The sequence below is a fragment of the Phoenix dactylifera genome, chromosome 15, assembly GCF_009389715.1.
Source record: "Phoenix dactylifera cultivar Barhee BC4 chromosome 15, palm_55x_up_171113_PBpolish2nd_filt_p, whole genome shotgun sequence".
Taxonomy (NCBI): domain Eukaryota; kingdom Viridiplantae; phylum Streptophyta; class Magnoliopsida; order Arecales; family Arecaceae; genus Phoenix; species Phoenix dactylifera.
The window spans coordinates 8,509,497-8,520,636 of NC_052406.1; the positions used below are offsets into that span (position 1 = coordinate 8,509,497).

An 11,140-nucleotide genomic window follows, 5' to 3' on the forward strand; every position below is an offset into this window, starting at 1 on the left:
CATCCATATCCATATCGTATTTTCCAACAGCCTATCCAAATCCTAACCTAAATCTAAAACTTTAGACTACAGGAAGAAGAAGAAAAAAATTCTATAAAAATCTTTTTTTCCCATTGAATTTGGACTAGAAAGTGTTTGGTTAATAGAGCTACGTTTAAATGGGCAACTCAATCCATAAATCATGCAAAATTTTCAACCCAATCCGAAAAAAAAATCCAAAGAGGCTATTGGTTGAATCCTGGCAGCTTATAGCGGCAGAAGGGTTCTTATGGCCATATATTTTTTCTTTCCTTTGTCTATACGATGCTTCACTGGAACTGGAGTCTCCTTCCATGCTCAGTGCCTGTTTCACCATTGTTCCTCCCTCGTTCACTGCACTCTAGAATCTTGCTGGAGGAACCAAGAAGGGCATGGTACTAGCAAAGTTGATGTACAAAAGGGATGGGATGGGTTCCAACTTCCAAGCTCAAGTTCAAAGGTCGTAGTGCATATTTTAGCTTCCTATGTTGATAGGCGCTGCTGCTTGTTCGGACCGGTGTATTATTTCTGGCTGTGATTGAGTTAGAGCTTCTTTCTTCCACAGACAACGGGGTTTGATGGTATCGAAGAAATAGGTATCACGCCTCATTTGCTGCCTATCATTCTTATAAAAACTTTTAGGCCCAACATATCTATATTCCTTCTTTTTTATATAGCTTTTTTATTAATGATGTAACTGGTTGTACGCATGCGAGATCAATGTAAGCAGCCGAAGTACTAAAAAATAAAAAATAAATGAATATCTCAAGAATTGTGAAGGCATCAACGAGGACATTGTCGTTCTCCATCTTATTAATTTATAAAAACTAAAGATTGACGTGGAATTATGGACGCCAAATTGGTCACCGAATTTTTCCTTTTTTTTTTTTCTTACACGTGAAGGGATATTTTCGGTATTGTCTTGCAGGAATATTTTCAGATTTGGGAAATCATATTTTCAATTGTTGATATTATTATTATTATTATTATTTAAACAAGCATTAGACTGGAGAGCAAGGTTATTTAAAGGTCCTATTACATCTGCTGAGCCGGACTCCTTTCGCTCTTTCTAGCTTTTGGCTTTAAACTCTTTTCCATCGATATTCCTCTCTCCAAAAGTAAAGAGGATTCTTGATCTTTAGCATTAGAAGAGAAGCGAGAGGATGTGGCTGAGATCCGCTTCTTTTGTTCTCGACAAACGGCTGCAGCAGCAAGAGCCGTCCTCCTTCTTCCACGATCCGCGCGACTCGGCCCAGCCCCCGCCACCGTCCCCCTCCGTCGATCCCATGGACCAAAACCCTGACCCAAACCCTAACCACGGCATCTCCGCCTACTACCAGACGCGCGCCGAGCACCACGCTGTCGTCAGCAGCGACTGGCTCGCCCAGGCTCAGGCCGCCATCGGCCGGGGCGCCGCGCCGCCCTCGGGGTGTTGGCCCTCCGCCGCCGCCTCATCCGCCGTCGCCGCCAGGACGGGTTCCGTCGGCGGCGGCGGCGGCAAGCCCTTCAGCGTCATCGACGAGTTCAACTACTGGCGGAAGAAGCCCGACCTCGCCGAGGCCGTTGCCGCCATCATGGCCCTCGCCGCTGTCATCCGCTCCAGCGAGGCCACCACCATGATGGAACTCGAAATCGAGCTCAAGAAGGCTTCCGACACTCTCAAGGTCAAGTTTCTTTTCAGTTCTAGTCATCTTCTTGGGCTAGCTAATCGATAAAAAAATCAATTTTGGGGGAGAATATAACCTAATCTATGCAGAAGTAATTTTTTTTGGAGAATAATATATTTCCTTGTTAATATAAGCAGCAAACAAATCTATATTTTTCCATTCCCAGTCCTCTTCTTTGATTACCCAATGAATAAATAATCAATTGCAGATCTCTTTGTGGTTCATCTAAAAAATCCAATTGCAATTTCAATTTTTAGGGGAGATACTTGTCTTCAGGGTCTTTCTAGGCATATATGATATCTCAAAAGTGCAGAATTTTGTTTATACATGGGCTGAAACCTGTCTATCTCCATCAAAACTCTTGACAATTGGATTCCTCATCTTGGATTAAGCACCAAATTAAGGTTGTTTTATGACATGGATGTTAAAATGTTGAATAAGTTCTTCTTCGCGAGCCAGAAATATTTATAATGGGCACACAATTTGGAGAGGAGCTTGTTTATTGAACCTTATTATGTTTACTCAATGATTTCTAGCAAATACATACATACGTACGTACGTACATACATATATGTGTGTGTGTGTCCAAATCATATTAATCAAAGCAAGATTTGTTGTACCGGTTGGTATGCCGTACTGGTACCAAACTGGTATATAGTACGGCATACCCACACTACAATAGGATGGTACCGGTACGAAGTCTGGTGGTGAACCTTGAATCAAGATATTCTTTTCACATGTTTCAATTTAAAGTTTTGAGATTTTTTGATTTGATCCTGTTTATTTTTTTTCAATATCAGCATATAAAGATTGATAATTATTTGTTAGACTGTATTCTAGATTTGTAAGCTTGTTAAATGGATAACACTTGGGGGCTGTTTGGCTGTTAGACATATCTAAAATATGCTGGCACTAAACCTGAAATGAAGTAAGTCTTATTAAAACACTTGTTCCGTTGTTTTTCATAAAACCTGTTACAGTAACACTAGCATGGCACAAAATCTGAAAATTGGTTTCTAAGAAAATTAGGCTTTTGTGTGGTTTTATGAGAGCCTGCTCTACACAACAGCATGTTTTGTAATTATCTGGTTTAGTAAAATTTAGTAACAGCCAAGTAGCTTTTTGAATCTAGTTTCAATGCTAAAGGCTGCTTAATCAATCGTACCAATATACTCTAATAGTTCATAAGTGGAAATTCTTCATGTGTTGTGAAATTGTCAGTTAAGGTATGATGATTGCCCGTACTAGTTAAACAAGTATTGAAACCATTGCTTACAACCATAACTATAACCATGGAGCCCCATTTCAGATATTTTCTACTTGATTTGGATTCTTCTTCTTTTTTTTCCATATTACATAGTAAGAGATTCTTTGACTTCAACCTTATCAAAGTGAATTCAGAAGTTCCATTCATAGAATCTCAGGTTGAGCATTTTTTCCTCAACTGATGTAGCCCATCATGCCTTTTTCTAGTGTATAGCATCTCGTTCTCATAACTTATATTCATTGGCATTTTCATTCTATTTGTATGATTATCATGCATTGTCATCTTCATTCTATTTGTATTATTATCATTTATTAGACACCTATAATCATATGTGTTATAAGTTTTTCTTGCTTGCATCCAATTTAACTACCATCCTCATTTGGAATTAGGATGTCTTTTGTAGTGCTTTCCTTTTAGATTTAGCAACATTTTTTTTATATTATTCTGATAGTATGTAGCCAAGCTTCTAATTTAATAAAATTTGTCAGTTCTTAAATTATAAAAATACAACTACTTATAATTGCATGTATCTCTTTTTTCTCATTACGTGGTTGATTTTTCTTTAAGCAGTATTGCGATCATATTAGCTGCCACTTTGATATGCTTAGTTGCTGGAATCGTGTACATAGGGTACTCACCTTCTTCTGAATCTTGTTTCCACTTTCATGTTTGCTTCCTAGCACTTGCCTTATGTTAAAATTATCCTCTATTACTGTCCTATATTTTAGAGATAAATGCAGTTGTTATTTATTGTTTATTTTTTTTTACTACATATGATACATTTTTAATTAATTTCTAGGTGATTACTTGTTCACGTTTTTTTTGGAAAGCTGTTCTTCCCTGCTGTTACACCCAAACTGCTTCTGATTTGGCTAACTAGGGCCTAGCTTCCTTATCAATGGAAATGGCTAGTCGGATCCTTTTGTTTAATTAATTTATCATTTTGCATTTGATTAATTGTGCTTAGTTTCATTTTTTTTCACGATGAAAAGGAAGAAGGATAAAAATATAAAGCATCATTTCATATTCCATGTAGTGTCTGTTCCAGAAATAAGGGATGTCTCATAACTTATTTTGATAGCATATTTGAGCTAGTGATCCATTGACAGTTGATTTCATATTGACATTTCAGTCATGGGACACAACCTCTATATCTTTGTCAGCTGGCTGTGATTTGTTTATGCGATATGTAACCAGAACTTCAGCTTTGGAATACGAAGACTTTGATGCTGCAAAACTCCGTTTGATAGAGCGTGGGGAAAAATTTGGAGAAATCTCTTTGAAGGTAAATAACATACCATGGATCAACTCTTTATTCTTTTATGTTGCTTGCTGAAATTTATTTTGACACGTCAAATCCATATGTCAGGCACGCCGGACCATTGCAATGCTTGGTCAAGACTTTATATTTGATAGTTGTACAATCCTAGTCCATGGTTTTTCAAGAGTTGTGTTCGAAGTTTTGAAGCTAGCAGCATCCAATAGGAAACTCTTTCGGGTTCTTTGCACAGGTCCTCTGTCAATGCACTTTTCATATATAGTTTGCTTTGTAAGCATCAATTTCGTGAATGCCGACATGTTCTTTTTATGTGTAGAGGGAAGACCAGACAGGACAGGTTTACGATTCTCAAATGAGCTTGCTGCACTAGGTGTTCCAGTTAAACTTCTGATTGATTCTGCAGTGGCCTATAGCATGGATGAGGTTGACATGGTCTTTGTTGGGGCTGATGGGGTTGTTGAAAGTGGAGGCATCATCAACATGATGGGAACATATCAAATTGCATTAGTGGCCCATAGCATGAATAAACCTGTCTATGTGGCTGCTGAAAGTTACAAGGTACCACTTTTCACAATCACGTCTATTTGCTTTCAACTCATTTGCAAACCTCAAAAATGAATTCTGCATTGAATCTTGCATGTAGCTGTCAGAATACAGATGTTAGTAATTCTTGTCCCTTTGTTATAGAATTTTCAGTAGAGCTGCATATGGAGTTTTATTTTCTTATTAATTAATAAGCAGTGTTCTGTTGGTTATCACGATAACAATAAGATAATTTTGAAATTGTCAGTCAAGAATTGCACAATATATGATAAGATACTTTGTCATGTAGTTTTTTTGTCTCCTGGATTATTGAGGGATCATGCAATTGGGTTCCTGGTGATTATTGGCTATTCTATGTATCAAACTTTGACCTATGCCACGTGTTAGCCTTTCTTGAAATTTCATATTGTCAATTGTTTAACATCTAAAGTATCTTATGTTGGATCATTTTCGGTTCTTCGATTCCAAATTCAAGTGTTTGGACTCTCCTGTGGATTCTGATCAGTAATTCCTCATACATTTTACCTATGTTTCTCATCATCTAGTACACTCCCCTTAAATAAAGGCAGTTCTCAGTTCTCATCAGCTCAGTTATATTATTATTATCATTGTGATTTTCACAACTGTAACATTCAAGTAGGCTTTGCTTCATATAGGGTTGGGTTATGCACAAATGTTTACTCTCCATACTAACATGATTTAGGGAAACAGATTACTTTGAACATTGTAAATGTTAATGTAAACAAAAGGAAACTATTGGAAGAAAAGAATATTTGGATAGTTAATCTGCAATTAAATTTGGATTGCATTTTGTTTCAGTTCTTTGATAATTTCTGATCCATTATTTTTTTAAGTAAATCTTAGCGTACAAGTTAAATGCAAAATAAAATGCATAGAAGCCACATAGAAAGATAGAAGGAAATTTTATTGGATTTTGGGTTGGATATTTCTACTTAATAGCAAATGAATGATACATAAATATTGCTCTTCAATTTTCACCTTATATGATCTTATATTTTATTTAGAGCTAGAAAGTTCTTTTGACATATCTTGACAGTCTAACATCCATACTCTTCTCTTAAGATAAAACCTCTCTAATCAAGGTTCGCCATCTCGGTATTGGACCCCGTATCAGTGCCACACTAGCACCGTGTCGGTACGATACGGTACGAAATTTTTTTGGCGTACCAAGTGTCAGTACGCCATCCGTACTGAGTGTCGGTACCGAACTGGTATAGTATATATGCCTTTGTACCGCCCAGTTCGGGCCGGTACGGCATACCATATCTCTAGTTTTAGTCGGTTACTCAAGTAATGGTCCAACAAATTATATTACTTTGGTGGGGAAGTACTAGGGTTGGAAATGGGCCCTAGGCTAGCTTAAGGCCTATTAGGCAAGATTCCACAGGGGAAAACTGCATTTGCTTATAGGCTGCCCATTGAATCGAAGCCCCAAAATGAATTCAAGTAGGCTTGGGTTGCCTCAGCGTGAAGCCCATGTGATTACAAATAAAACTCCAGTACCTGATAACTAGTTGCTTTGCTTTACATTAAGTATAAATGCTTCTTGATGTAGCTCTATGTTAGACTTAGTGATAATGTATAAAATGGGCATGAGACAGCCACGATGAAGGTGTCACATATTGGTCGGGCTGGATTGGGCTAGGCTGAGTTGGGATCCCTGCTGCCAAGGCCCCGTTTTTGGGTTTCTGTTTGGGCCTAGGCCCAAAAAATGTTTTTAGGCCTTGTCTTGAACCTGACCCAAGCCCAAACTTGAGCTTGGCCTGAAGCCTAGATGAGCTGACTCGACCAAGTGCAATTGAGTTGGAAGACTTGACCCAACTTGAATTAGCCTGGTTGGCTTGATAGGGGATTCTCTGAATCCAAATGTTTCCAAGCCTACTTTGCACATAATCTAATTTTTTAACCCCCATTTCTTATTACAGACAAACACCACCAAAACCTTCTCTCTCCACTCATTGCCCTCATCCCATCTGTTCATCTCTTCATCAGCATCTTATCCATTACCATCCGATAGTGATAATGAAACCATGACGTCCGCAACGGTCTCCATCCTAAGAGAGTCATGATCCAAGAATCAATGGCACTTCCTCGAATCTGTGTACCACCTTGCTGGATTCTCTACCACCCAGGCCATCTAGATCCTCTGCCACCTCTGCAATCACCCTCACCTTGCCCTCCGCTTCTTCCTTTGGACCTAGCATCACTCACTTTGCTGCCACGACCTTGCTTCCTTCATCGCTATTGCCCACATCCTCCGCTGCGACCACCTTCACTCCGCCGCCCTCTCCCTCCTAGCGGTCTTCTGCTCCCATGAGGCGTGTTGTGGGCTTGTATTTGGGCAAAACTCATGTTGGGTTGGTGAAGTGAAATCTATTTCCCCTATTTCGAGTCATCTATCCATGATGATTGTGAGTCATTGGATTGGGGTCGATCCATGGGATCCTACAGATTTCCTCTACTTAAGAGGGCTAAAATAGCTTAGGAAGAGTAGAGAGAAACAGAAGGAGAGGGGAAGATTTGGAGATAGAGGGAAGCTTAACTCCTAAGGTTCTCTGGGAGCATTTGTTAGCTTGTTGGTGTCATCCTTGATGGCAAAGAGAGATAGAAAGAGCTTGTACTCAAACTCATTTTCATGTTTGAGGAGATATCGCCCCTTGTATCTTGTAATCTCCTTGAATAGTAAGAATACCACCATGTCATTGTTCTCCCTTGGATGTAGGCCTTGAGATTGGCCAAACCATGGGAATCTTGGGTTCCCTGTCTTGTAAGTTGTTGTTTTCTTGTGATTTCTCTTATTGCGTATGTGATCTTCCCCATCCATGACAACCTAGATTCTAAGCTTGTGTTGGATGTGATAATTGGCCACCAAGTGCCTGTAGAAAGTCCATAGAGATACTTGTTGTCATGCTTGCTCTCTTGCTTGTGGAGGTGGGAATACTAAGCTATTTCTCTTTGCATCTAAAAGAGGATCCTCACCACAAAAAAGATCTGGGGCTCTAAAAAAGACACAAATGGAGAGTCTTAGGCTATTAAGGCATGGTTTGGGTGGGTGGGGTGGGTTATTGGGTCTAGGTTGTAAGGAATTAAAGAGCACCTGGGCATAGGTATGGTCGGGTTTAAAGGTCCAGGTCAAGGAATTAAAGGGCTCTTGGGCATAGGCATGGTCGGGTTTAAAGGTCCAGGTAGGTTGGGCTTATAAATTTGGGGTCTAATGCGGGTTTAATTGCAGGCTTGGCCTTCAGATTTGGAGTCAGGCTCGGGCTTAGGTCGACCCAAACATTGACCTGAATCTGGCCCAAAATTCAATTAGACTGTGGTTTCCAAGCCCAAGTCCGACTTGAAAATTCTCATGCCATTCCCAAAGCCTGAGCTGGAGCTGGCCTGGCCCGGGCCAATTTCTAGCCATATGCGTTGATTTCAGTATCATGATAGAGTAAAAATATTAAAGAAAACTTGGATGGAAGCGGTGAGAAATAATTTACATGTTGATTTCTTATTTTGTGCGACTAGCTTTTGATGGAACCAATTGCATGCTAAGTTTCATAAAGATGTTTAGATTATATTGATTTGAGAAAGTGCATTTTTCAGCCGCTTGCATAATCTTGCTTGTCTTTTATATTCGATCCTTTCTTACGATAATAACGTCAGAGATTGCGCTCCTACTGTGCTTGTAAGTGACCTAGATGATTGTAGTTGAGAAGCATCCATTGGCTTGAGATGAAACCTGGACAGGCATGACATCTTAACATGAGTAATTGATTGAAGACTTTCAGTATCATGCAAACGAAGGAATCAATAGCTCTATTTGATCTCGAGTCATTTAGATGTATGATAGCATTGCTTGCATCTTTGTATATGCACATGTGCAGCTAAGAGAATACATATCTCCTGCTACGTTACCTGGACAATTGCGTTCGGCTCCTGAAATTGATGTCAGATATGTATTTTAATCGTATTCATGTTAGAAACTTGGGTACTTATCAAATTTTTTCAGTTGCAGCTTTTAGAAGTTGGTAGATTTAAGACACCCCAACAATGGGTTTGACCCACTAAAATAATGTTAAAACTGAGCTTTTGTTTTCTTCGGAGTTTGGTCCAAATTTAGGTATTAAAATAGCTTTGCTAAATGTCATTTTCTAAAATTCTAAAGCTAATTGGAAAGGTTGGGTGGGAAATATTTGGCCATAACAAATAATATCTTTCAATGTTTTGTCTATAAGATATTTGAGTATATATAATTTAGCTAAATTTATTTGTTTTCTATATACCCCCTATTTTTTATTCTATCTCTTGCCGAGTGAGGCACTCGGAGATAAATCTAATTCTCTTGTCTGCGTCGAGGTAATGGTGGTCTCCAGAAGGAGCAAAAAAATATATAGAGTAGAAAATGTCAATAGTGAGGGTGAGCCTTGGCGAAACGGCAAGGTTGCTCCTTTGTGAACTAGAGGTTACGAGTTCGAAACATGGAAACAATCTCTCTGCACGCGGGGGTAAGGTTGTGTACATTTGACCCTCCCGAGACCCGCAATGGTAGGAGCCTCGTACATTGGGCTGCCTTTTTTTAGAAAAATGTTGATTTTTATCCATGTGCTGATTATCGCTGATGGTTTATCAGCCAGCAAGCTTGATGAGAATACCTGAGAACGCAGGACAACCACCAGTTCAGCATGGAAGGAACTTTACCATGAGGGAAACGTTTTCTCCTTAGAATTTAATTGATAGATTTCTGATGATTTTACTGGTGCCAGCAAGCTGCTGGTCATTGATGGAGATGTTTGTCCCTGCAATGAGATTGAAGCTTTGATCCTCAACAAAGGGTGTGTCTTGTTCCCATTATTATGCAGCTATAGAAACACCAATGAAATTGCATACATCATGTGACCATCTAAGTCTAAGCTGCAGTAGGTTTAGATCAGAATTCTACCTATTCTAATTTATGTGAAGTTTCCCAAAAGATGCATAATGATAGAGCCCACTGTTCAACTTCAAAAATCAATTCTGATATTTTTTTTTTTTTACTAACAAAGTTATATTTTCTAGAAAGCATCTAATTTTTTGATTTTCCTTGATTAGGAAGCTTAATCCCCTACTTCGGTGCCAATTGTCAAAACTACTCTGAATGGCAGGATCTATATTAAAAATTGAGATATTTATGAAATTTGTGCTATTTAAGATGATTCTCAAGGTGAATATTTAGATAATTGAAATGAGAATATTAATCAACTTTTTTATGTGGATCGTTTTCTTTTTTTTTATGTGAATTGCTTTCAGTTACTTGAAGAAATTCTCTTTTTTTTTTAATTTTTTATTTGGGGGGGTACATTCAGCTCTGAATATTTCACTTGAAACATCTTCTATTGGATTTTTAGCATGACTCTCGTGAACTTTGCAGTTTGCACGTCTGTACCCATTGGACCAGAAGGACCTAGCTCCTGCACTTCGCCCCATAGACTTTGGTGTTCCCATTCCCTCAGGTGTTGAGGTCGAAACATCTGCAAGGGACTATACTCCTCCTCAGTATCTCACGCTCCTTTTCACAGATCTTGGTGTTCTTACACCTTCTGTTGTAAGTGATGAGCTCATTCAGCTATACCTATAGCCATTACCTTCTGAACGATTTTCTGCTCTGCCAAATTGGAGCTTAACCATCACACATCAAACAGTGGAGACGGTGGAGCCAGTTAATCTGCGAGCTTCTCTTTGTTATGAGCCATCAATTCGAACTCCAGCGTCAAATTTAATTCTGTAGAATGCTGATCTTTGTGATAATAGAATATTTATCTGATTTTATGCCTCAATCTTATGGGAACGCTCTTCTTCCTTTTATGATTCATGGAAACTATCTTGTTGGTTCATCCTTTTTGACATGCATTATTTTGAATTTGGTAATGGAGAATCAAGGCAGAGTATTTTTCAGGGGTGGCAATTTACTTCACCCTATCTAGTATCCGACCCAACCCACAGTGGATCCAAGACGTGTGCAAATAATGGTAAGATTTGTTCCGAACTTGATTCGAATGTATATAACTCCTTACAAATTATAAAATTCATCAGATGGTGACTACACTAATCGTACTCCTAAGATACAAAACTTCAAACTCTATATCTAAGTCATGTACCAAATACCCCAAATCAAAGTCTCAAAATTTATCCTATTCAATGAAGAGTGGCAAACATTTAAAGATTTGATATACTTCCCAATTGAACTAAATCTGGAAAAATTTAAGATTTAAAGAGAACAATTAAAACCACATATTTACCAAAATAACATTAAAATACTAAGCCTAAGTAAGATTTCAAGCAATTTTAAATTCCATATTTTGTTTTATTATTGTATATTTG

At 38.5% G+C, this 11,140-nt stretch overlaps 1 protein-coding gene across 1 annotated transcript; it reads left to right on the forward strand.

Annotated features, from left to right (window-relative positions):
* The first annotated feature begins 1,070 nt into the window (after positions 1-1,070).
* On the forward strand, positions 1,071-10,653 carry LOC103714828 (translation initiation factor eIF-2B subunit alpha-like). Its single transcript, XM_008802253.4, has 5 exons — positions 1,071-1,682; positions 4,085-4,237; positions 4,322-4,463; positions 4,548-4,789; positions 10,191-10,653. The coding sequence occupies exons 1-5, from the start codon at positions 1,182-1,184 to the stop codon at positions 10,395-10,397; spliced, it is 1,245 nt and encodes a 414-aa protein (XP_008800475.1). The 5' UTR covers positions 1,071-1,181; the 3' UTR covers positions 10,398-10,653.
* Positions 10,654-11,140: the final 487 nt, after the last annotated feature.